The sequence below is a fragment of the Trachurus trachurus genome (genome assembly GCF_905171665.1).
Source record: "Trachurus trachurus genome assembly, chromosome: 1".
NCBI classification, from domain to species: Eukaryota; Metazoa; Chordata; class Actinopteri; order Carangiformes; family Carangidae; genus Trachurus; species Trachurus trachurus.
This window is the reverse complement of record NC_139891.1, coordinates 20,116,962-20,144,662: the sequence shown is the minus strand read 5'-3', so window position 1 is coordinate 20,144,662 and position 27,701 is coordinate 20,116,962. Positions and strand designations below refer to the sequence as shown.

At 42.0% G+C, this 27,701-nt stretch overlaps 1 protein-coding gene across 2 annotated transcripts; it reads left to right on the top strand.

Moving 5' to 3' along the window:
• The first annotated feature begins 1,960 nt into the window (after nt 1-1,960).
• LOC310991847 (uncharacterized protein) lies at nt 1,961-27,675 on the top strand. 2 transcript variants are annotated; one of them, XM_083979777.1, is made up of 25 exons: nt 1,961-2,228; nt 15,544-17,293; nt 18,934-18,995; nt 19,459-19,488; nt 19,612-19,805; nt 20,216-20,326; nt 20,783-20,955; nt 21,341-21,556; nt 21,916-22,014; nt 22,177-22,214; nt 22,301-22,347; nt 22,867-22,898; nt 23,043-23,162; nt 23,418-23,549; nt 23,770-23,811; nt 23,991-24,122; nt 24,280-24,444; nt 24,536-24,943; nt 25,031-25,519; nt 25,605-25,772; nt 26,163-26,529; nt 26,629-26,898; nt 26,973-27,068; nt 27,180-27,301; nt 27,433-27,675. In XM_083979777.1, the coding sequence occupies exons 1-25, from the start codon at nt 2,161-2,163 to the stop codon at nt 27,487-27,489; spliced, it is 5,388 nt and encodes a 1,795-aa protein (XP_083835903.1). In that variant the 5' UTR covers nt 1,961-2,160; the 3' UTR covers nt 27,490-27,675. The 2 variants fall into 2 exon arrangements, with proteins under 2 accessions (XP_083835903.1, XP_083835904.1); XM_083979778.1 differs by lacking the exon at nt 1,961-2,228 and adding an exon at nt 12,196-12,293.
• Nucleotides 27,676-27,701: the final 26 nt, after the last annotated feature.

Below are 27,701 nucleotides of genomic sequence, written 5' to 3'. Positions count from 1 at the left end.
AGGTTGAAATCAAGTGAAATATAATCGGGCCAAATTTTGACTTGCACATTTTGGTTGGTAAGTTAGATAAAAGGACATCTCTGAGAGACCAAGGATGCACTATATTTTCTTCTAATGGGCGCCACGAGCTATTAGCTGTGGGATTAAACCAAACAGTAAGTGAACGAAGGGTAAAAGCCCAAGAGTAAAATTTAAAGTTGGGCAAAGACAACCCTCCGTCCCGTCTATTTCGCTGGATGGTTGGAGTTTTCAGACGAGGCCTCTTGCCCCTCTTGAATCCATATTCCTTAAAGGATTGTTCTACAATTGTAAATGATTGTGTAAATAAAGGAAATAGATAGATAGATAGATAGATAGATAGATAGATAGATAGATAGATAGATAGATAGATAGATAGATAGATAGATAGATAGATAGATAGATAGATAGATAGATAGGTAGAAAGAAAGAAAGAAAGAAAGAAAGAAAGAAAGAAAGAAAGAAAGAAAGAAAGAAAGAAAGAAAGTAAGAAAGAAAGATGACTCAGTGTCACATCGCACACACACACACATGCACGCACGCACGCACGCACGCACACGCACACACACACACACACACACACACAGATGGAATTTCATGGTGCTCAGGGTTTTGCATTTTTTGCCCGAGCAGAAATGGAGGCATCATCAGTCACATAAATCAACACCTGCCACTCTGTGGTTTACTCAAGGCACACACACACACGCACACACACGCACACATGCATGCAGCTCATTTACATACATTTCCAGAATATTATTTAACACAGAATAACAGAGCCACCGGATCCCCTCACTGCAGAGGTCAAGCATTCAGGTCTGTAGACCACACATGCTCTGAGCCACTTGAGGAGAACATGGCAAAGGACAAGTCATGCAAGCAGATCACTGTTTTCCACATCTCTGCAGACGTGAGCCACTGCTGTCTGAACTACTAAACTCTCAGATGTGGAATCATCTTTACAACGAGGGTTTATCGACTCAGTTTTATTAATCTAGCACCAAATCAAAGATGAGGTCTAGACGGTCTAGACATGGCTTCATCTAAGAGATGAAGTTCCCCTAAGAGAGGCACTAGAGGACGGGGGAGGAAGAAACCTCCATCCTAACCGAGTGCAGGGTGAAGGTGAGAGTAGGGAGGGAGCTGCCTTGACCGGTTGGGTGAGAGGTTCAGAGGAAAAACAGAGGGCTAGGGGAGGAAAGAGAGGGAGGAAGAGAGACCGTGATCAGCAGTGTATACTGATAATGTTGATTGTAACAGTATAACAATAATAATACGATAAGTCTCTGTTTCTGAGTGGTTGGGCATCTCCATGACTATGTCTGGTCATTTATTTTTTCTAATAATTATCTCACTCCCGTGATCTCAGGGTGTCCCGTGCTTCCCTTCTCACTCCCCAGAAATACTCATCATCACTCCTCTATCTCCTTACATCATTCCAACCTGTCCTCCGTCTCACTGTCCCCCTACACTTCAGCATCTGAATCAGCAGTCTGGTGTAACTGGAGACTCTGGAGCCGTGACTTGTGTCGTCTTGTAAAAGAGGGCTATCCCTAGATCCTGCCTGAGTGAAATAAAATATTACAAATGGCTAAATATAGTTTAAACTATAGAGCACTTCAAATGGAGTGAACCCAGTGTGTTATGTATATTAAACAGTGGTTTGGGGGCTAATCCACACACAGCCTGTTTGTTCTATATACTGCAACGGGATACTAGATTTGAACTGCTGTAATGTTGATGCTGTTCATTTGGGGGTGAACTATTTCTTTAGGTATGCATTTCTGACAGTTGGGCAGGGGTAATAAAAATTCTTCACTCTGGTCCAGTGTGTCTGTGTGATACAAGGAGAAGGGGGTTATGCTGTATGTGTGTGTATGTGAAATGTCAGAGAGGGAGGAGGGAAAAGAGAGGGAGCAAGGTCAGAGCGTTTCAAACTGTGTCAGCTGCACATGGGACAGTTTTCAGTGCACAAAAAAATTCACAGTTTATTTCCCATGCCGTGACTCTGTAGATGGTGGAAGCTGTCTCACACACTGGACTACACACCTTCAGTCTTTTTGCCTTTTTGCCTTCATTTTAAACTACACAATCGCTGGATCTTCAAGGGCTGAAGATCCAGGTTCCAACTGTGGTCTTGAGATGCTGCAGATGAACAAGAAGAAGCGAGTTCGGAGGACCAGCACCAACCACAGAAAGGCAGCTCTTCAGTGAGTAAGAGACTCAAACAAAAGAGCGAAGTCAGGGACAGGAATTTCAGTTTGAGGAATAGTTTGAGAAGCTTTTTTTCTGTTCATCCACATGTACGTTCATGATTCTTATTACTTTGTATGGACATAAAATGCCAATCAGAGATGTAATTGTAAGATTGATGTAATATTCTTGATAAACAGGTCGTAACTTACACATATGCATTTGGCTAAATCACCTCCATCTCAGTGACTTTTAGGAAGTTAATAAAGTGCTGAGTTGCAGAGGTGATGTTCATAGCACTGCTTATTCACCTTCAAACCACCTTTGCAGTCACCTTTACATGCATGCTGTTTCTCCTAACTGATAACCTTAACTCAAATGATACTGTTTTTAATGATGGCTGATTGATGTTTGGAGGTTGTGATTTAAAAAGCCTAGAGATTGATTGGTGGACATGATAAAACCTGATCCATCAACACATGTGAAATTCAAACTCATAATTATCTGCACTAATCAGACAGTTAAAAATATACTGGAGCCAAAATGAGCATAAATACTTTTCAGTCTGTGCACAGTATGTTTTCCTTTGATAAGGAAAAGTCCAGGAGTATGTACACTGGTTGCACATCAGCACTGGCTTTGAAGCTAATGGTCTTGGGTATAAGCAGGATCATGAACTTTGAGGCGTGGTAATGGTCTTGGTAATTGAAATGCCTCTCCACTTTGCATGTGTTGTTCTCAATTACTGCTTGCATATGCATTAGAGCGAACTTAAACAAGGTCTGTACCTCATGGTGACTCAAATCCAGTGTGATTATGATAAATGCTCATTTTAGAGTGTGAGTCTATTATAATATGTTATGTTTGTTGAGAGGATCAAATAGTAGCATTGTTTCAATTATGCATCTTTGTATTGTAATGTGAATTCAGCCAGATAAGAAACAGAGTTGCAGTGGTTTAAGAGCCCTTCTTCTTGCACATTTTATTGTGTTATTGATTTAAATTTTTTGCCTTTATGTGTACATTTAACCATGAGGACAGAGAGAGGAAATGTGTGTTTAGATTTTCTTAAATTGATTAAAAAGCAAAAAAAATTAGAGAATTCAGAATATTTGCTGTGGCTCCAGATTTGCTGTAATGTTAAAAGATACACACCTGTCTACATAAGGTCATGCACGTCAGGACTAAATTACAAGGTGCAGTGAACTCTGTAGACCTTCACAGTGTGGTGCACTTGACCTGGGGATGGGAGGGCACATCACCTTTCAGCAGATCAATGATTTAAAGCCAGGACAACACTGGGGTATCTTACGTAAAGATAGAAGGTTTAACTGTCCTTGAGCATTCCTGTCCGCAGAACATAAAGCTTCAGCTCACAGACATTTCTTTGATTGAAGATTGAGGTAAACAGCCCAAATGCATGTGTGCAAAGATTCACCTGGGATTGCTGGAAGCTGGAGGGAAGACGCAGGAAGACTTGAATTATGGCTCTGAAAAGATTTTTAGCTGGGAGGTTTCAGTTTTTGTCATCATGTACTATTGAGCATAGGTTTGGATCAGACACTGAAAGACAAAATATATTGATATGATGATTTTTCAGTTGCTATGACCAGTATTTCTGTGGTTATGCCAGTTTATGTTTGGGAGGCTGTGAAGTGTTAAAGGATGTGTATAGAATGACTCTGGCTGTTTGACACAGTTATTCTATTATTGTTTCTTTATTTTTTTTCCCACCGGATCATTTCCATGTTTTTTAAGAGGAATCATTTTTCATTTGGTGTGGACAGCTGTAATCTTTAAGGCTTACCCCATAAGCTTCTGCTTGTCAGCATGCTTTAACCTCTCACTCTGCCACACAATCACACTAACACACACACATACACACAAACACACAGTTGTGCCTTAATGACTCCCGAAGCCATTAACTAGCATTAATTTCCTGGAGACTTATTCTAACCTTTTCTATAATTATAACGTGCCTAACCCTAATCCTATAACCATAAAATTAATTGATTTACATGATAGGGATTTTATTTTTTGGTCCCTATAAGGAGGACATGTCCCCATAATGTGAGTCACTTGTCAACTCAGAAGCAGACAAGATTTATTACGGGTGAAGCTCATTTTCGGCCTACCTCGTAAAAGTGACTTTATTTTTACGCCAGCCCCCACACCCTCCATGAAGGCCACAGACACTGATCTCCGCCAGGTTTAATGCACTGTGACACTACATGAGAAGAAAATCGTGTCAGTCAACCTGCGATAAGTTGCTAATTCTGAACGAATTGGTTTTTAGAATTGAATGCGTTCTAACACATTTTTGGTCAATGAACGTAAACACAGAAGTACATATTTGACCATTTATTTTTTGACAATCTACAGTAGAGGAAGCAGAGATTCCCTTGCAGTCTTAGAGCAATAACCTCTGGTGAAGACATGCTTCAAAATGCATTGGAGAAGATTAGAGTCACCTAGAACCATACTGTGACTGGATCTCAATATGAAAATTCATTAGGTATTACTGGCCAACTTGACAATAGATATGGTTTATGCAGGTCAGAGAACAGACCAGATCTCTGGATCACGTTTGAAGAAGTTATGCTACTACTATGCAGTTTTTTGGGGGCTTATTTATGGGTATTGTAAGATTGTGCTACTTGCTCTACCCTTGCACCCCCTTCCAGTTAATTACATTGCTGTGAAGCCAAAACACTTTCACATATCAGTAAGATGTAAATGCTTGGGGTAAATGTGGAATCGGTCATTTGAAAATCAGTCTACTTAGGCTGTGTTAAGTTACTGCTAATGCAAACCAAACCTGCTGTTTCTGTTGCTTCACTTGCTCAAGGGTTGTGTGTGTTTCCTGTAGTGAAGGGGATTTTGAAAACAGACAGCAGAAGCAGAAAGTGAGACGTGGCACCTGGAGTAAGAACCCAATGGCAGATTTACACCCACAGCCTTAATCCTGTAAATCAAGCCAGCCTCCTAACACACCAACAATAACATGTTAGTTTTGAACCTCTGTAGGTAGCTCTGAACAGATTGCTGTTTAAAATATTTTAAAATAAAAAATCATATGTCACAATAGAGACACACGTACCATAAATTGAATTCTTCTCTAATGCTATTTCAGTGAGCTTATGTTGGTCACCTGTGATCTGTGTAAACTGATGTTGTCACATGCAACAAATGTTGCTGTTGCGCTTGCTGCATTCTCAGTTTTATTGTTTCCAACTATATGGATATTTCACAACTGTGTGTTGCTCTGTTGATTTTGTGAAGGTACTTGAGTCTGTTTTTACCCTGGCCAAAATATATTAATGGCTGCCAAGTGTTATTTTCCTCTTCATTAGTCATGCCTTTTGTATCTTTTAGAGAAAACAACATCTTGACTATCTAAGAGATCAAAGATAAAAAAAATATTTAGTGGCTCCTGCCACCCTACCCCCACCCCACCCTGCCCAGTATCAAGTGTATTTCAGACATGTGGGAAGCACTCTAACACCGATCTCTGGCTCTCTGTCATGGCACTGTCTAGTCTTTCATACTTCCTACTTCACTACTGCCATCATTTCTATTCTTGGATGTGCCATATGCGTTTGTGTGTGTCATCTTTTCACTGTTTCTGCTGGGACATGTGGAGCTGTAATGGTTAACAGTCAATACACACACACACCCCTACTATGTCTGCACAGAAAAAACACAGATACAATCATGGGACAAATTTCCGTCTGATGAGTTCATGAAAAGGTTTAAATTACTTTCTGCAACCAAATGAAATTCAAATTAATTTGGGCTTATTTATTCTGATTGAAGTGTCTTTATCCTTTACGTTTTAAACCTATTATTGCATATAAACCTTGTGATGTGATCGTCAACATGATCTCATCACTTGCCATGTTTGTATGAGTCACAAGCAGGCTGAACCCCCAGGCTGAAAAATGAAGTAGATATGGAAGTATCAAAAAATGTGGTTCCTCTGATGACCGTCAGAGTGTAGGTGAAACAGTGAGTCAGTCCCAATAGACTTTCATGTTGAAATGTCAAAATTTACAACAGAAATAAACAGGTTTATATTCTCACAAATGTATGGCGACAGATTTTTATATAACTTATGTGCAGGTGCTGACACAGTTTCCTTGACTTGTCATTTAGCCAGTAAATTAATTAGGGTAATTTGGGTATGTTCAATCAACTATCAACTGTGCAAGGGTTTGGGATAGGGTGCATGGGTGGGTGGATGCAAGTGTTTGCTTGTTTTTTCATGTCTGTGTCATTTTCAGATTGAGCCTAGACATTGAAACTATAGTGAATGACAGGAGATGTTGCTGGTATGAACAGATGTTTTCTTACTCTATTTTTGTGAGGAATTGTCATGTGAGACAATGAAACTTGTGATATGTCTCACATCTCATTTGAAAGTCAAGACATAACCACCACACACGTGTAAGTGCACTTTAGGGCACCGTGCAATACAACTTGGTACCCATGCACTCTTGCACTTTAGCACTTGTCACTTTGGCCCAGCACTTTTGCACTTTATCTTTTAGAAACTCTTATGATCCCCCTACCCATGTAAGTGTTGTCAAAATGTCAATGTTTTATTTCGTTATAGTCGTCTTGTTACCTTCTTGTTGTCTGCGTTATTATGTCGTCTATATTACTATGTTTATTGTCACTGTAGCCTACTGTTTTTATGTTATGGGACTCCGGATGGAAATTAGTATTGCTGCTATAATCCGGCACATTTACATGTTTTTATATGTGCCCTCTGTCCCATCCAAATAAACACATAAAGTAAAGTAAGTCAGGCAACATCTACCAGGCAAAGACGTGATGCTGCTCTTCCTCAAATTTTGTTACTAAATATGCCGTGTCAGATGAACCGAAGAAGATTGGTTACATTACTATTTCATGAGCGAAGAGGGCAGCCGGGTAAATTATGTCCACGATTGATTTATATATATATAATATTTCTAGTCCACAAGAAAAGATAGCCTCATACCTTTTGCTGTAAATCAGACAGATTTACGACGAGCAGCCACTCAGGCTTCAGACATTCTTGGATGTCGATCATGAGATGGAGAATATAGCAGACAAACCACATGACACTGAGAGAGAGAGGGGTCAGACACAAAGATTATGAACTGCATAAAGATTCTCACCGCAGATGACCCCGAAGAACAGACCATCACGTGGAAATTATACCATTTTGAGCACATGCACAAATGTGGATACGTTATTTAATAATATATTAATAACATAAACTGATAAATACAACAAGGATCAGTGGTAATAGTGTGGGATCGGTGTGTACTGCTAAATTTCTGTTAAGTCTGTGCTGTAATATGATAATATTAAAATGCTGACAAGGGAAAACAAACGATTTTGCTTATTTCAGATAGTGACATTTTTTTCTGCTTGCCTCCTAGCCCTGAATTAAGTGTGTGGGGAGTGCTCCACATGTTCAGCCTTTACTCAAAGACCACCACTGACAAACACTTTCTATAGAGATTTTAGACATATCACACTTCTTCATTATACACACACTACTCCTCTTGCACTGACCACTATGTACCCAAACGTATTTCTATATCGTTTTAGCCGATATAAAACTTACTTTAAAAGCTACAAATTTGTGTTAAATCTGTGTTAAGTCCAGAAAACAAGGCCATTAAACCTGGACTAGTGCTCACTGTGACAATCAACAAGGACAAACACACACATACTCCAACTTCCTGACCACTCCTCTCTCTGAAGTAGCTGTTTAGACAACCCCACGGCCTTGGCCCCCTCACAGAAGTGCCAGCAGTTAAATGGTCTATAAATTAGATAAATTTAGAAAGGTAATGAGGACCTAGGGGTTGTAGAAGGGGTGGGAGAGGTAGTGGATGGGAATAGATTGTGTCCCAGTCCATGATGCCATGTGAAAAACAAGAGGCGCATAGTCTTTACTCAACATCTGGATATGGTTCAGCTGGTTAAACACTTTTACTATCAACCTCATTTAGACTTCATATCTAACCTTAAAATCTCTTGTGCGCACCTGTAGATCCTTGGGAGGTGGTTGGTATATCTGAAGTGTACTTCCTGTCTGGACTGCCCTAAGGGAAAAGGGAAACAAAAAGTAGAAAGACAGAAAAAGCTTGAAAGCTGCATCATGTCTTTATGTCTTTATACAAGAGCTATCAGGATGTGGGAGGATGAACCTGTGGTGTCACCACTCCAGCAGCTCAGAAGTAGTATGGCAGGATAAATAAACCAACACTGGGGATGTACAACAGCTCATTTTCTGTCTGTACTCCTCTATGCCAAGAGCTGGACGTTGTCCTCTGACATGGAAAGTTCTTTAGATGCCTTCAGCTCCAGCTGTCTGCTATGCAAGGCCTCAGGTGGTGTCATGTATGGTACAAAATGTTCCAAATGGTATCAAGCAAGCTAGGGAGTGTAACTCTTGTCCATATAATAATTTAATTGGACTCAGCTGCCTGTAAGTATATATATAGTAAAACACATTTGCTTCATAAACCAGAATGGCACAGTAGGGGACACAACTCGACCAAAGACAAACATTGTGTTCCACCAGGTCATGATTATTTTTCCAGATTGTTGGATCAGTAAATTTGATGAACTCATACATCAACAACATACATGTGTCTTGTTTTTTACATTTAGATCCTAACTTTAACTCCTAACAAATAGTCAATGTCAGCAAAGTGCAGTGAAAATCTACCTCTTTCACAAGCTCAGCACCAGAATAATGTGTTCTTCCATGACCTGTGTCCAGTCCATCCTACAAATTTGGTATAAACAAGGTCAGTTCCTTTTGCATTATCTCCAGAAATGGGTCAAGACATGACCTCCTTGGCAAAGTTACGAGTGGTGTTCATCCATGTCTCCTTTCTCCTATAGGGAGATACCTAACTGTTGGCCTGTACCAGCAGGTCTTTCCTGGCTGTGTGCTGAACCACTATCCAAGCCAACACTCGATCTCGATCTAATTAAGTCATTCATATGACTCAACTCGGGAATGTTGTCTGGGTGTAGAAGTCAGTATCAAGTTGAGTGGGAACATGAGGACTAATCCACACCATGTGGTCCATCCTGAATATGTTTAAATACAGTATGTCCAAATGGTTTTAGTCTGGAGAGCTCAGAGGTACAACTCAGGGTAACTCCTGTGAGACATTATTTTGAACAAAAAATGAAAAAGGTTGAGAAGCTTGACTAGATTTAAAAATAAGTGCATAAAGTTTCAGCACTATATATAGCTCATGGTACCCAGTTTGAATGGCCAGGCCGGTGTGTGTGTGTGTGTGTGTGTGTGTGTGCGTGATAGATTACTAGGGCAAGGTCGGGGTTGGGCTAAGGTTAGGGAGAAGTTTTTACAGGAAATGGGTGCAGGTCTAAGTCCTCTGTATTAATGTCAGGGTTATTAAATATTTATTAAAACAAATGTTTATTAAAATGATACCGAAATGGAAGTGATATCTCTGAGGATCGGATGCCTGTTTGCATTCAACATGTAATTTACTGCCCTCATGTGGTGGTAGGAAGCCATAGTCACAGCGAGCTAGCTTGACGGCTTGACCCCAGTTGCCTCTTGACCAGAGGCAACAGGGGCCGCTGGAGTTAGCATGTTGGCGCTGAGTACTCTGACTTCCTCCTACAGTCTAAAGACTTGCACTGCAGGTGGATTGGAGACTCTCTAATACCCGTAGGTGTGTGCACGCATTTTTCATCCCGATATGTGATGGACAAGTTTCTAGGGTGTAGTACCCCACCCGCCCTCTGTCAGCTGGGAGTGGCTCGAGCCCCCTCACAACCCTGCACAAATATGAAGTATAACTAATTGATGGATGGATGGGTTTGTGTTGTGTTTTTGTGGGCGTGGCTATGTCCCTAACCCTAACTACCTACCTACTTATTGTTTAACCCTGAACTACCCTAACCTAATCGTCCATTCAATTTGTTGCCCCTAAATAGAATTGTGTCTCCACAATGAGTCATGTGCCCCTAACATGAGTAATTCAAAACACGCACACACACACACACGGTGCAATGGCTAACGGTAATAAAGTTCAACCTCTGACATTCAGGTTAAGAGGGGCCAGCAGGCATCAGACTCATTGCAGAAACAGATGACCACATCATTTGATTACATTCTGTTCTTTCCTTCTCCTCTTTCCTTCTTATATAACATACTACATATTAAATCATTTAGATTATTTTGACGTGTTTTGCTTTAGACTAATTGAAGCATCATTTTTCATACAGTATGATCAGTTTGGTAGCTAGCTTCAGCTCGAAGAGGACTATCAGGACTATCAGTAACACAGTGTATTAATACTATCAACTCCACCCTCCATATTTATGATAGTCTACATAGCAACAGCATGGAGGTGTAAGACACGACTGGGATACCATGGAAGTCATTGTTATATTTTATGCTAGTTAATAATACTAATTTGCTGGCACTTGTAATTATTATTTAATTATTTTTGCCAAGAAAATTGTGATTTGCCGTTCTTGAACCTGTTAGACATAGAGGTGACTGATCGATAAATAAAGCTGGATTAAGAAATGAATCCATAAAAACCTCAGACTTGGGAACAGATCATGGCATGCTGGGGGAGAGGTGTTATGTATTTCCCTCCACAGGCTATTTGAGCGTGTGTGTGTGTGATAATATTTTCAACAGTCTATAAGGAGGGGTTTAAAATGCTGCCATCCCTAAACAAGCTCTTGGCAGCATTCACATAGGACTTTTTGGCATCTGGCACTTTCAGAGAAGAGGGTGCTTAGGAAATACCGCTATGGTGAGTTGCTGTTAAGTTTTCTCATTTAAATATTTCAGGTCAGCTCCTCTACAGTCTATTAATTTCTTCTATTGAACAAGTTCTGTACTGTACGTTACAACAACCATCTGCAAACAATGTTCCTCTCGATTGGATAAATATCTAAAGAATAAAAATGTGTTTCATTAGTGGCCTTTTCCCTGGGTTTGATTTAAATAAAGAAAATGTCATCAGATTAAGTATTAATAAATAAATCTGAGTGCCATCTGAACAAGTGTCATCATACCATGATTAGTGTAGAAAAGTGAATCAAACGATTTAAACCCTGTTGGATTTGGCATGACATAACCTTGCAGCTGCCTTTTCAATGTGATCTAAATCAACTGAGGACCATACCTGAGATAACTAACCACAGTACATGTATCACTTACTGTTGCTTGGTCATCACATGCTCTCTCCTGTCCTTTATATTCTCTCGGCCCATTCTCCATTCCAGTCACTCAGCAGGTTTATCTCAGGTCAGTCCACCGGGGTGACAGATGCCCCCTTCTCTTGGCTCAACAAACAACCTTCATAATAACATAAGTTCTCCCAGATACGGATGCAGAGGTTATTAACATGGTTGTTAAGAAGAGCTGTTGGAGGTCAATTTATGGCTGACAAATGTGTCTCTCACCTCCTCCATCAACTCTTAGCTGAAAGAGGAGATGAATACTGCATCAGAGTGCTTTAACAGCTGTGCGTGTAGGCCTATGTAGCCTGTGTGTGAGTTTGTGTTTGTGTTTGTGTGTGTTGGGGGGGTTGTTTCCTACTCCACATTCTACTTTACAGTTTCAGCCTTATGTGACTGTCTATTTACATATTTACATTTCCTCTGGGACCAAAACCAGAAATAAATGTACCACCTTAACATGCAAATGCAGTATCCGAGTGAGCATATCCTGTGACATAGCCTACATTAAAACACAAAGGCTACACTCAGTGCATAAGAGACGCATACATGGTCCAAAAGAGACACTTACAGGGTCTAAAAAGACCCGTGGTGGTCTATTAAGTCAATGCATGAACAAGACTCACTGCGTTTTGGGGGATTTTAACTTGTCCTGTTTCGATGTTTGGTGCGTTTGTGGGGACCGTTGTTTTATTTTGAAAATCCCGAGGCGGAAGTTTACCTCGTAGCTGATGGCGGTCGGACACAGGCTCATCCTGAAAATGACTACAAGCCGAATCGGAACCGAGACTTTCCGGTAACAACAAAAGATCTACTTCGACTCGCCGGGAAAGGTATTTATTGAATGTGGTGCACTCGGAAATCCCACGAGTGTCTCCTCTGAGTGTAACGGAGCCGCTTACCCCCTCCTCTCCTGGTGGCTAAGTTAAGCTAGTTAGCTCGCTAGCTGTGAGGGCCTAGGCTAAGCTAGCTACTGAAAACACCCAAAATGGCTGGCGTGTGTAGGTCTATGTTGGGTGCCTTTCTGTTTTCTGCTACAATTTATGACGTGTTCGTGTAAATACAACTATCTATTCCAATGTAGTGTGCACTTGTACTTGCGGTTCGTGCTGTTGTAACTGAGATCCGCCCTGGTGATAAACACGACCGTCTGCAGCGGTGCAGACTTGAACAAACCGGCTGTTATGGAGGAGCTGTGATGCAGACAGAAAACGTAGCGGGTTAGCTACCACATGGAGATGTAGGATAATGGTAAAAACGACCTAGGTTGCACCTGAATCTCTTATTTCCCGAAATAAGAGATTCCTATATAGGAAATTTAGGGAAGAAGAGGAATGTATAGATAGGTAAACAGGCAGTAATGCAGTGGCAGTAAGACATTTCCAGAAAGATCAGTCTCCAAATCTAGCCTCTTCATTTCTGGTATTTAATTCACAATACTGCTCCATGGTCCTCAGAAACACTGGTTGATGGTCACTACGGTAAACTGGATTGTTGTGTCTATAATATAATGGAGATCTTGAGCCATGTATGGTGGCTCCTAAGGAGAAAGTAGCTACAAATAGTAGTGAATACAACTCCAAAATGCCGAAATTACAAATACCAAATAGGAAAACGCATGCAGAGAGAGCTTCTGTTCTGGAAATATTAATATATAGGATCATATCTCCTTCCAGACACAGTCTCTCAACCCTTATCAAATTGGAAAGGAAGCATCTGTGGAGGGTCATCCTCAGCTCTCTAAAGATGGTCATTGGGATTTAGGTTTGGGCTTTGGCTGGGCCGCTGAAGGACAGTTGGGGAATTGCCCATGTCATCGACTTGGCTATAGCTTTGCACAGTCTATTGGTCCCGAGAGCCCAAGTGGCACTGATTTTTAACAGTGGAGCAGCAAGCATGTGCAGCGCCCTCCTTCAACTTCCTGCCCCCAACTTGCAAAACACCTACATGGCTGAAAAAAACACTTAAATATGACAAATTGCAATATATGTTTGTCTAGCTCTTAATGATGATGTAGAAGTTCTACTTCACTGTTGGGATTTGATTAGCCAGTTGATGAGCATTGCCTTGGATTTCCTCACATAGTGCTTGAGATCAATTTGGGTCTGATTAGTGAAGAGCTGACACAATGGTTGTTCTTTCAGTAGTAACTCCATTTTTGTAGAGGACTGGGACTTCAGTGATGGTCACTTCCCTGACAGAGCTGCTTGTTTCACTGTTTCTTAGCTTGGCCGAGAGTCCTGATGTTTCATGTTGTGAACCTCAAGACTCCTTTTTAATTTATTTGTATTGGGAATATAGCATCAGATTGCATGTAACATTGTCTTTTGGGAGATGTTGAAAGTATTTGGCTTTAATTTTAAGCATATAATAACATATGTTGAGTTGATTATCAACAGCAATAGATTTGCACCAAGCTCAACTCTTTACTAACAATATAAAGTTAAACGTTGCTCTGCTTGGTTTGTTAAAAGAGAATATGCCTTCAAACACTAGTAGTAAGTAAACTTAAAGGGACAACGAGGAGTTTGTATTTGGTTATAAAAAAGTCTCACCTTAATGTGGATGAATCTACGTTACCTACACTTGTTAAATGGTCCATTTTCGATAAATATATCATTTTGTCTCCATCGTTATTTTGTTATTATTAGTGGTGGTGGAAATGCTGGTCGAGCCAACCAGCGTTTCCTACTTTCGGTTTCGCGGACGCTGCCCGGCGGGTCATGGGAATAACGCCGCCGAATCGGTGTTAATGGTCGGAACTACGGCGGTGGTTCAAATATAATTTCAAATGACATAAAACTAACATGAATACAAAATGTAGCCTACATTTTAACAAATCTGATGCATGCTTTCAAAACACATTTTTAAGGCATTTCTGAATTGCTCATCTTGCAAACCCTAATTTATCACTGACCAAAGTATTGACACCAGAAATGAGCTAAATGTTTAGATTATATGGACCTTCGTCATGTTTGATGACAACTAACCAGAAAGACAGTGTAAGCATTTACTATTTGTGTGTTTATTTTAATCCTGTTCATGGACATGTGTGATGTATACGTTGTAGACACTTGGGTGATCTAATATTACATGCAAGGTGAAGCCACACTGTGTGCTTGCAGAACAGTCCAGTTCAGTCGAATGTGCTGCATTGTTGAGCATGCATTAGGATTTTTTTTTTTTTGACGCATAACTATATATTTTTTCTATCAGTCACTGAGTTTTTGGCTTCTGTATAGAGTACCAATTGGTTAAATACACACTTACTGTTTGCAGTGTTTCCCACAGGATTAGATCTATTTGTGGTGGTAGCTGACGGGTTGCAATCGACCTGTAAATCCAGTCCTGGCTCGCACACAGAGAACACACTGGGCACCCTGAATTACAGGCACATAGAGAGGACCACAGAAGAGACAGAGTGAAAGTAAAAAACTTCATTGATATTTTCCCAGTTCACTGGCTCACTGCGGTGACAGGATATCTTCTAGTGCTTCTCAAGACCAGTTTAGCTAAAACTATTGTTATATTTATTAAATCCATAAGTACGCAACGTTCTTTGAAGACAGCCATTCCAGTACATTTTGTCGATATGGGCTGGGGCAGAAAAGTCTGCATGCATGGACACTGCATGTGTCCTCTAAATGAGAATAATTGAGGTGGTGGTGACAGAAAATGAATGCAGAGCAAGGAACAGCTGAGTGAGTGAGTCAATACGCTGCACACACCTTTACAATGAAATAAGATCCTGGCATAGTAAATTTGCGGTGCGACTGCCACCACAAATACATCAGTGTATGGGAAACACTGGATTGGGTTTATCAAGATTTTGACTGATTGTTGTTGCATAATGTTTAGATTTCTTACCCTGAAAAAGCATGGTGACACTTGGAGAGAGGTCTCAAAGCTGATCCCATTTCTTTTTGCTTTTTAAGTGAAGAAACCACAAACAAAATGAGGAGTAATCATCATATTATAGAAAAAAGAGCTTGGGGAGAACGACTTCACCTGAAAGCTACTTTTGAAATGAAAAATTAAAGCTTGTTCACCTGTAATAGTATATCTCTGCTTTCCACCTCACAGCCTCGCTGTGCACACAGACAGTAATTCGCACCTTGCTCCTATCCTTCGTTTGGATCCCAGCGCAACACACTCCGTTTCCAACGGCAACAGAGGGACCCATTTCAGATTTGGACCCGTGGCTGGTGCTGCTGCAGTGACAGCTCTTCATTTGGCTCAGATTGAGACTCAGGCCCGGATTGCTCTCCAGCAGCTTGCCTTTCTAGCGACTATAACTGTAACTGGCAACCAGTATCCCAACAACAACAACAACAGGTTTGCAGCAGTGTTGCCTTCTCACCTGGCCCTCCTCAGTCTTCTCAATAGACAAGAGGTGTCATCTGTCGGGATAAGCCGCAAAACCTACAGAACCACACAACAGTGTCTTCCTGCTGCAATGTACCACCACCACTCCCAGCAGCAGGGGCCACAGCCCTTCTCAAATGGGCCCAGGCCTCATCATCCACCACATCCTAATCAACATCAGAATCGCACTTCCTCTGATATGTTGATGAACTTCCAGTTTCCTCGTCCCACACAGCTCCCCGATGAGCTGGAGTCTGCCCTGGCTATCAGGGGTGGCAGGGACATGGACCATCGTCTCATTGACCACATGAACCCACCGAGCCAACACCAGAGCCAAGGCTCAGGTTCTGGCATCGGTCAGCATGGAACTTTTGGATCTAACCCAGTAACACTTTCATCGGATAGTCAGCCAGGCCACCAGCAAGGAATAGACTGGTCAAGCTACCAACCTCCATCAAAACTGTTTGCCAGTCCTCCACCTGGCACTGGCCATCAGGCACAAAGACACCAGGGGCCTCCACAGCAGCCTGAGAGCAGCCACAAGGCAACAAGCATCCCAACTTGGACTGCCCCTGTAAGTGACTCACCATCGCCCCAAGCTGGGCGTCCCCGCGGAGGGAATGCTGGCGGTGGGGATGGTCAGGGTTTGTACACACCAGAGAGTGCAGGAAGTATCTTGGCCAGTTTTGGACTTTCAAATGAGGACTTGGAAGTGCTGAGTCACTACCCTGACGACCAGCTAACCCCAGATACTTTACCTTTCATTCTGCGTGATATCCAGATCAACAAATCCACCAGTCAGAAACCTGTGGCTTCCACCTCCTCATCCTCGTTTTCACGCAGTGTCCATGATGTGTCACTGCCAAATTCCTGTTCCTCACCAATGCCACGTTCGCACACCCCAGAAGTGCCAAGTCTTCTTACTGTTACACAGACTGCAGGTAAAGTCATAGACTATGGGCATGCCAGCCGGGCAAAGGACAACGACAGTACCAGAGAAACTTTCAAAAGAGAACAACTCTCCAATGAAAGGACAGTTAAAATGTACCCATCCTCATCATCGGCCTCGTCAGCATTAAAAGCAGAAAAACCAGAAAGACGTCAGGTTCACTTGGAACACACTGAACAAAGCAAGCAACGAGACCGGGACTATCGCCTAGCCAGGAGCGACCAACGCAAGAGAAGTCGGTCACCTGTGAGAGAATTGCCACCATCATCCAAATCTCGTAATGTAGACCAAGACTACAGACAACCAAACCGGGAACCGAGACCCAAACCAAGACCCGCATCTGAAACCAGGAGTGACGATTCCTCGAGACGATCGATCTCTTCTTCATCGGGCTCTAAAACACTCAAGAGCAGCAGGAAGTTTCCTACACCTACCATGATAAGCGATTTCTCAGCGGCATCTCCAAAGGTGTATCCGCATACCTGCTCCTTGTGCCACACACAGTGTGATCAGGAAAAGGTGAGTGTCAACATGCCCTCTTACCCCAATGTCCAGCAGTTTGAAAGAAATGTGTTCACATGAGAATTAGTCTCCAGTCTTTTCGCCAGTCAGTTGATGAGACAAGTGATTATGGTGTTATTGAGTTCCTTTTTTATATGGTTTTACAAATGGCATTTTGTTGATTTTGATGGCAATAAGTGAATATTTGTAAATGTTATTGTGGTTTTACTCTTTATTTTATTAACTTTATGAACCTAATACCATTTGGCTTTTGTGGGCAATGGAAAAGGGTTTAATTGGCATTCACCACAGGGTCAATTAACTCTGCAGACATAGATATTTAAAGGCTCCACCTCAAATCACTATTGACAATTAGATATCAGTACTTAAAACATTATGTAAATGTCCCCCTCTTTTAGTCTTTCAGAGCATAAACGCTGTAAACGGACCTCTGACGTTCACAGGAAAAAATGGTTTTGGCTTGTTTTTCATCAAATGAAATATAAATTTATCCAGTATCCAGCAGTCATACAAATTTATCTTTTAAAGTTCTAATGAAATGTAAGATGACTACCGTAAATTCAGTTTTACATTGGGAATAAGGTGCATATTTAATGACCACGTGCAGGACCAGCAGGTGTACAGTCAGTGTTTCTTTCTAATTAATCTTCTATTTTCTTTGGTTAAGACAAGTCTCTGTTTACAGTTTAATCATGAAACACAACAAATTGGGAGAAAGAAGTTATTCCTACAGCATTTAAATCAGGAAATTAAAGGTTTTATCATGATGTCTAAATAAATGATGAGTTTATCTACGTGCCAAAAACTGACCAGCGGAATAACAGAGTATTTTTTTTCTGTAGCTCAGAATAAACCTGTTTTGTTTTTCTTAGGAAACACAGTGAATTTATCATTCTCTAAAATTCTGTTGTGATTGATACACACAATTGGCTAAGTCTTAAAGTGGTTTGTGCTCAACTTCAGTATCATAGTAGTAATCACTTAAAATTGGTTGTGATTGTACTATTCAAAGAGAAGATCTGGTAAATTCAGACAAAAGCTGAAACAGTCTTTTCTGTCATTGTACATTTTCTAATTTAAACTTTCATTTTTTGCCTCTATAAAGGTTTCCCAATATTACAAGGAAAATCAGCATTGAAGCATGATGAATTGAACAATTTATAAATTCAAGGTTGTACAATGTTTGTAGGTAGCCAACTCTAAAACTTTTGGTTTTACATGACAATTTAGTCTTGCATATGTTAAAACTAAAATTGATTGTGTTTGTTTTCTGCTATTTAGACATTGAATCACACTGAAGATGGTGGAAAGGAAAATGCATTTGGATCATAGATCAATAGACATTCATCCTCTTGGGGAAGTTACATTGTCCACCATCCTGCTCATTAGCACTCTACACACTTAAAACAAGACTGAGTTGTCATGTATTTCTACAAACAGCCGTGACATAATTTGAAAATAAGTATGGGATTAAAGAACCGAGTCCCACCTTTCACTGTTTTTCAGGCCACGTTAAAAGCAGCAGAGAACCAAGATCCACTTCACATTTTGTCTCAGAGCTGAAGTCTGTGACTGAAGTGACCACTGTTTCCGTCTCATTGTAACAGTGCCCTCTCTCATTTGTCATTTTTCTTCAGGACTGGGTTGACCATATTAACACCGTCAACCACACTGCTGCCTGCAGAGACCTGCGCAACAAGTGAGGACGTTTTAATGTGCTCCTGAAGCTATCGTGCTATAGATACAAGGAAAATAAATCTTTTTTTTTTACAGTTTTTGACTGAACAAACATTTAAACACACTCCCCAGAGATGCTTTTGTAAGGCAAATGTGTTGACAATGAGGTGTTACCACACCCAGAGGACAAACTTGAGTGTTTCACTGAAGTTGCATTACATTTGAATATTAACTCTTATTTATTACAAAAATTGGATATGGTTCTTAAATTTGTTCCTCTTCATGAGTCATATTTGGGAATTGGTGTGAATGGGATCTACAAATCATTTCACATTGCATTTTGTAACTTATTTATTAGGGAGTTTTGACAACACAGTTTTGTATTGATAAGTACTTGAATACAGCACAACATACATAACTGTATTTTGTAATCCTCTCTTGAGACATTTGATGACATGCTAACAGAGGTGTGTGTGTCTCTGAAGGTACCCACACTGGAAACCAAATCCACCAAGGTCAGTTGGAGTCTTGTTTCCAATTATCTGTTTCTATCTGTGAATATTAGCCAATGGGAATAATGCCACTCAGTCCCAGATGTAGGCCTCTAAGTTTTTGTTTTGCTTTTTCTCTTTTTCCAGCCGGGATGTACAATATGGCAGCCAGGCTGTGTGGGATCCCAAGGATCACTCCCCATCCCATTCCATGCCTCGATCCCTCTCTGGTTCTCCCTCGCCAGGTCCTCCTCACACCAAACATAGGCTGGGCCCACATCCCCATGGGCCACATGGCAAACTGTACTCTCCCCACCCTCGCTTCCACCACCACTACCCAGGTAGACCGCGTGTTAGAAAGTAGATGCAACACATACAAGGTCAGGGAATCCAGAGCTTTGTAAAATATTCATCTTGGAGACAATCAAATTATGTCCTGACCTGAAAATAGTATTGAACTATTATATTGAAAAAGTATTCATTCATCATTGTGTTTAGTACTTTTGTAGTTTATGAAGTAGTAGTTTATGAAATACTTTAATATACTGTAGTATGTTCTTCATGCTGGGGATGAAGAGAGGAGGCTCCTAGAGAACAATAATCCTCTCCTCAAATATTCAGCACTGTAGAAAATAGGATTTAATTGACTCTCTGGATCCATACTACAGATCTATTTACCTAGATTCTGGTGTTATAAAATGTTCACCAACAAATTCTCTTCCTAACTCACATATCATTGTTTGCTGTTAAGAGCACGGCCATCGGTTGGAGCATCGGCACTCTGGCTCTCGCAGTCCTTCTCACTCACGCCGAGCCCCCATGTCCTCCAGAGAGCATCGTCCTGAGAGGAGGGAAACATCTGGTTAGTCAGTGTGTCTGTTCTCTGCTGCATCTGTGAACATGAGGGTCTGTCACTGATGAGGTTGCACCATTTGTCAGCCAGCAGATTGTATTTTATCTCTTAAAAAAAATTTTTTAGGGGGGGTGTCATCAATGCAGAATTCCATTTACATGTTTGCACATATAGACCCTTTCAGAGAGTATAAACACAGACAGGTGTGGCTCATTAGAAAACGCTCTGGTACACTAAATTGAATGGAGCCTTAATTAGTATCCTTGGTAACACCTGTATTTGTTTATACTCTCTGAAACGGTCTATAAACAGCAATGATGTGTATATGAGCAGTGCTAGAAATGTCCATATGGTTGGCATTAAATTAACAAACATAATGTTTTTATCATCTGATAAATTAATTCGTTTCATTATTAGTATTTCTTCACCATGTCTCTGTTTTCCTGTCCTCACTCCGGTACACAGGAGTTGCCTTTCGCGGCAGCATGAAGCGTCCTCACGATGATTTGCTGAAGAGCTCCACTGACGCCAGAGGACATCCACCCCCTAAGTTTGGTCACAACAAACAAGGACTGTCACAGTCCAGCCTCAAGAGTTTGAAGTCTGGGCCAAAGACTGGAGCTAAGACATCTAAGATGGCAAGTGCCGAGGCTATTGACGTAGTTGGTGTTTTTTGATAAAGCGGTGTGCAGCTAGATGGATGATCCAATTGATGGATTGGAATTAATGCCTCTCGTCACCAATCTTTCTAAAACTGACCCTTGTTTTTGATACTTTGGTGTCATCATACTGAGTAGAAGCGTAGTCCTGTCTCCAACCTTGTTCAGTATGCTGGTGCATGAAACATCTATTTATTTATGTATGCATACAAATGATGTATCTGAAACAATTTTTACAGAAACTTGCAGCTGATTTTAGATTCAGCAAACAATAATTTCATATCTACTAAGTAGCTCACCACCCCCTCACAGGTCAGGTCACTGGTCAACTGAAACTAACCAAAAAACTTGTGTTGTGTTTTAGACTATGAAGCCTCCACCAGCCAAGAAGAAGAAGAAAATAGTAACTTCAGCCTCTCAGGACTTGTCTATTGCAGAACGTCTGGTTTATCTGACAGGCATCCCAAACGACGCCTCCGAGCAGGAAGTTACAGACTTGGTTGGGTTCTTCGGCAAGATCAACAACGTCATCCTCATGCCATGTTCCGAGGAAGAGAGCAAGAAGGGAGAAGGACAAAAGGTGCTACATCAGTATAACATGATGGTCATAGTTACATTAATATGTCGATCTTGTAATTCATGTGGTGAATGTGACAGGCAAAACAAATAATATTCAGTCCACCCCCTTCTTTTAAATGGAAGATGCTTATTTTTCCAGTTCTTTTAAAATGTGCTAAATCTTCATTTTCAATATAGATGTGTCTCATAAGAAAGACATGCAGATAATGAGGCGACCAGTTGATTGATTTATCTCCCGCTGTGGACTCACAAGTAGCTGTGTGTAATGTGATCATCAGCAGCTGTCATCATGGTTTCTGTCTGCCCCACCTCATCACTGTGTTGACACCCCGCCTCCCCACCCCCCCACCCCTTCTACAGGCCTCCGTATGCATGGTGAAGGCTGAGGATGCCCAGGCACTGGCGAACTCTACAAATCTGTTCATCAGAGAACAGCAAATCACCACTTCAATAGCCAAGGTACCGTGTTAAAAACGTTCATGTGTGGCAGTGTTTTCTTTCATGAAACCACCACAAAGAAACTGGGAAGTGTCTGTTGTTCATTCAGAAACACAAAATGTGTTTCACCTCCTGGATACAGCCTCATTTATACTGACAGCAAATATGTTTTGTTTATTTTAGAAACCTGAGGAAGGACAGTCTACTGATGCCAACAGCAGGTTTGCCATTGCCACTTTGTTTTTCAACCCCCACATTCTGCACATTCACCCTGCCAGTGTCAAATATTAACTATCTGAATTCACAGCAAACCTACTCCAGGAAAGGAGAAGGCTGCTGCTGCAGAAGACTCAGGTAAGACAATGAAAAAGTATGACAGGGAAGCTGCAATCCTTTGCTGGAGGCATATCAACTAGGGATGCCCCAATTTTCGTTATTAATACATGATGGGCAGATAGGATTGTATTCATCGATCAGCCTAAAACCAATCACCTGTGGTTAATACTCTGTGTCAGTGACTGAGAGAAGCTCTGTGCACCGTTGAGTGTAGTCCTGTCTTCTTTATTGTGTCAGTGTGCGACAGACCACCTAAACAAAAAAACATGTCCACCATGTGGGCACTCGACGATTCTCACTTAAAAACGATTGTTATCAGTATCTGTGGTAAAAAGAAGGTGATCGGGGCATCCCTGACATCAATGTCTGTCAATGAAGAAATAAAGTTTTTTGATCAGATACATATATTAAAAGCCACAATTTCTCTAGCTCAGACTGTAAAAGAGACATTGTGTTTTTACTGGGTTGTTTATGAAAACCTGCTGACTGTAGCTCTGCTCTCCACCCCCGCCTCCCCCCTTCTACTCTCCAACCCAGGAGGTGAGGCTGAACAAAAGACCTGTGATGAGGTACGTGATCCACACACATTTGGTGACAGGGTATTATTCATGCAACATGTCGGGGGAAAATGTCTGTTAAATTCAGCTTTAATCTTAAATCTCTTTGTTGGTATTCAAACTTCTCCTCACATCCCAAAACAATGTCTCCCACAGAAAGGCATGGTGTTGATCACAGGACTGCCTGAGGGTAACTGGTCGGAGAGTGACATCATCAAGCTGATCCAGCCGTTTGGCATGCCCTCTGACATCATCCTGGCATCACAAATTGGAAAGGTTGGTGTAAAAACACAGTTTCTAAGGCGCTACTCACTCCTGGGGAAGAATTAATAGAATTCTGAATGCTTATGCTTATAATAATAATAATAATAATAATAATAATAATAATAATAATAATAATAATAATAATAATAATAATAATAATGCTTATTTATTTTTTGTCTCTTTTTAGTAAATATTTATTTTTTGGTTATTGACGAAGTGGAAATGCCCTTGAATATTTTTTCAAATTTGGTCCTCTTTGTCTTTTAGGCGCTTGTTTCAGTGCCAGACATGGAGATGGCTGAAGAGATTGTGAAAGTTCACACGTTCATTCCGGCAAAGCTCAACGACTCTGAGCTGAAGATAACGCAGGTCAAACAGCGTGTCGGCCTCAACACACCGGTAGGGCTCTCGACAACCCAAACCCTTTACAGTATACTGATGATCACCTTTTCCCATGAATTATCTTAGTTTTGAGCGGTTGGTTCTTTGATTTTGTACTGAAGGTTTGACATTTCAGTCTCTAGTTCTGTAGAAAAAACATTTATTTTGTTTCCTTTTTTGTGTTGAATAATGAATCTTGAGGAAAACATGATGATTAATACTGAGGCTCTTCATACAGGTGGCTCTCTACAACATGCTAATGGGATCAACAGAACCATTGGTGAGTATTTCAGCTTGTATACTTGACTGGGCTTTAGAAAAGCATGTTCAATCAACAAATTGGTATTGTAATGTTGCTGACAGTCAAAGGGCTGTAAATACCATCATTTACTGATACCTTCAATAGTTTGTGTATCCCCTGACTAAAAAGGAGATTGAATCTTCTTTTGGTTTCTTCAGGAGAACCCAGTCATTTGGAGCAGCCTCCTTGTGATCAGTAATGTTCCCAACACGCCATCCGGCTCCTCCGAGGTCCAGAAACTGGTGCGACGTTTCGGCACCGTCATCAAGACCCTCGTGCTCAACAACATGGTAAAGCTTGTGTAGCTCTGCAACTGCTATCGGCCTCATGTTGTATGATGAGCCACCCTTGTCCTGAATACCCGTTTCCTCAAATCTGTGTCACTTTTAACAGAAAAAAATCGGATATGTTGTTGACAATGATATTTCTTCTCCTCTGTCTGCTCAGGTTGTCTGTGAGATGGCGACTGCAGCCATGGCTTTGTCTGTGTACAAACGCTTCCATACGTTTCCGTGCATCATCCACAACAACCCTCTGTTCTTCTCACGCAAAGCCGACCCCAAGGCCAACACACAGGCAAAAGTCATCAACGTATTCCTCGATTCAACTGAGGTTTGTAACACTGATAATTGAGTATAGTAGCTGCTGTTCATTATCTATTTCTTATTTGCACTGCTCAGTACCTCCCTGTGTCTGGTCATAGGAAGCACCTGCAAATGGTAAGAGCAGCCAAACAGCAGCAGCAGCAGCAGTGGAAAAAGAGCCGGCACAAAAAGAAAAGTCTGAATCGGGTGTGGAGGGAAACAGCGCTGAGGGGACAGAAGAGATGATGGAGAGCACAGAGAAGATGGTAGGTGAAGACAAACCTGAAGGAGAAGACGGGAGCAAAGATGAGCTCACAGAAGCTGCAGTAGAAACCAAACCAGAGGCAGCGTCGGAAACAGACGTGAAAGAAACATCAGCGGTTGAAACTGTCGTGGAGACGGTGGATGAGAACGAAGGAGGGAATGCACCTGAAGCAGGAAATGACGAGACTCCAGCTGGTGAAGAGACAAATCTGTCAAGCTCCAATGGCAAGGAAGCTTCTAAGGAGATGCCAGAGCTGCCCAAGGTAAAAAAACCCAACATTTATCATTCTGCTTTTGGAGCCTGTTTGTTCTCCTGAGAGTTATTTCTTCTCCATCCTTGTTTTCACCAGGTCACTCAAGAGATGGTTAATGCTCTGCTTGTGGAGTGCCGAACAAGAACCGCCAACCCTCCCAACAACAACACCTCAACTTCCCCCTGTGGAGAAAAGGGCGAAACACAAACGGAGACGGAGCAGGGCGAAAAGGAAGCAGAGGAGACAAAAGAGCCAGCGAAGAACCAGGCCGAGGAGGAGATGAGGAAACAGGAGAGGGAGAGAAAAGCTAGGAAGGAGAAGGAGATGAGGGAGCGAGAGAGAAAGGAAAATGAGAGGAGGGCCTGGGAGAAGATGGAGAGGGCTAAGAAGGAGAGGGAGTGGGAAGAAAGGCCCAGGAAAGAGAGGAGGGAGGAGAAAAGACGAGAGTGGGAAAGGAGGGAAAGGGAGAGGAGAGAGAGAAAGAGAGGGAATGGCGAAGGCGTGTCCGGATCGAGGTCCTCCAGCAGGTTGGAGGGATACAGGCAGAGCTCCTGTAGGAACAGCGCGGAGGCTGAGACCAAACTGGTGAGAAGGAGCTGTTGAGTCTGAACGTGTGGAAACTTTTATCTCCGCTCTTGGTCTTTATTCCTCATATCTACTCTGTCCTCAGGTGGAAGAGGAGGAAGAGGAGGAATTCCCATTCAACCTGAGTGACTTTGTGACAGTGGACGAAGTCGGAGACGTCGCCGACCTTCCCTCTCCTTTGCCAGATGTTCCCACAGAAACCACAGAGGGAGGGGAGGATGCTCCTACATCTGTCCAACAGGACCCACCAGGGGTAAGTATGAACCTTTCCCTCTACAAGTTCATGAGACTCACATTTTTCAGTGATGGCAACATTGACCTTCTTGTTTTCTTTTTTTCTTTTTTTTATAAATCTGTTTATTGAAACACTTCACATCATGTTACATGACCTTTACAAATAGGTGCGTGATTTTTTTCCAAATAAACAAACATACAAACAAACTAACAAGTAGAAAACATACAAAACATTATCCCACCCCCCCCACCCCAGTTGGTCTTCTTTTTCAAACAGAGTATCTCATCAACCACCTTACATTTGTACATTCATATTGATCTAAGAGCACAGCTGGACAGAAAAACAGAATGTGTTATTCACTCCTACACCGTAGATGTTGTAGCTGACCTTCTTGTTTTCAACTTGTAGGACGAACCCATGGAAGTTGCCACTGAAACACCAATGTCAGATGAAACAGTAGTGACCCCGGCAGCTCAGTCTCCGGTCCTCCCTGCTGCAGCAGCCTCGCTAGCGGCCCAGCCAGAGGCCCAGCCAGAGGCCCTGTCAGAGGTCCAGCCAGAGGCCTCACCGGCTGCCTCGCCAGTGGCCCTGCCTGCGGCAGAGCTGGTGGCCCAGCCAGAGGCCCAGCCGGCGGCCCAGCCAGAGGCCCAGCCGGCGGCCCAGCCGGCGGCCCAGCCAGAGGCCCAGCTAGAGGCCCAGCTAGAGGCCCCACAGGGCGACTCCTCACCCTGCGAAACACATGAGCCAGAAAGTCACCCAGAGGCCCCTGAGCCTGGTAAACCCCCACACTGATTTAACCTTCAGCATGAACTGAAGCAAACACATTACACATGTTTAAAATCAATGTTATGGTGAAACCTGTCGATATTTCTAGAAACCACTCCGACGGCAACTGTGGACTCCACCGCAGAGGTTGAAAGACATTCCCCACCTGCCACTTCAGCTGCCGATAACCCCCCTGAAGCTGCCCCATCTGACACCTCGTCAAACACCCCAGCAACAGAGGAAGCAACTTCAGAGGGTGGGGAGGATAAGACAGTGGACAGCGCTCTCAATCACAGCCAGGCCAAGGAGGAGATGATGGTTGTGCTGGAGACGCAGGATCAAGAGGCCAAAGAGACGAGAGACTCCGCTGCGGATAAAGGTACAGTTTCAATTTGCTGTCACATTATTTTGACTGTATGTTCCAGGTTTTAAAGAGATCCCTGTCTCTCTCAGGAAAGGAAGACGAGAGTGTGAAGGAGGAATTGCAGAAGAAACCTCCCGTGAGCACAGACACCTCCCTCCCTCCTTTTGACCCCAGAAACCCAGTCGGTATGACACAATTTATTTAGTTATTCACAATGTCTGCCACTTTCACAGTGTCTGTCTGGCTGTTTGATAGCAGTGAACAGCTGGTAAAGTTCACTCTTCTGTCTCCCTCAGGTATGGAGTTCTTAGTCCCAAAGACAGGCTTCTTCTGTAAGGTGTGTAATCGATTCTTCAGTGGAGCCAAAGAGGCCGAGATCAACCACTGCAAGACAATCAAACACTACGAGAACCTGCAGGTGGGAGACTCACTATTCATCATGATAGATAGATAGATAGATAGATAGATAGATAGATAGATAGATAGATAGATAGATAGATAGATAGATAGAATCTCTATCATTCACTCTACACTTTCTTTCCCTTCTAGAAATACCTGCAGAACATGGGGACTGTGAATGAGATCACCAAAACTGACTCCAGCTGAATGTGCCCATGAATGAATTTTGTCATTCCTTTGCTTTTGTATTTTGTCTTTATTTCTCACCGAAGGTCCAGGATGTCATGTTGATATAGTCTAGTCTCACGTTCCATCTGTCTTGTACAGTGAAGAGAACAATGGGTGGAGCTGTACAGTGGGTGATTTCAGCTTGTATTAACTGTATACAGTCAATAAAACGCTTTGACTAAATAGTCTCT

Bases quoted from the DNA above. Each gene is read 5' to 3' on its own strand.
- LOC310991847 (XM_083979777.1), top strand. From the start codon at position 2,161: ATGCTGCAGATGAACAAGAAGAAGCGAGTTCGGAGGACCAGCACCAAC. The intron at 23,812-23,990 runs GTGAGTATTTCA...TGGTTTCTTCAG, and splicing joins TGGGATCAACAGAACCATTG to GAGAACCCAGTCATTTGGAG. The intron at 24,944-25,030 runs GTAAAAAAACCC...TGTTTTCACCAG, and splicing joins AGATGCCAGAGCTGCCCAAG to GTCACTCAAGAGATGGTTAA.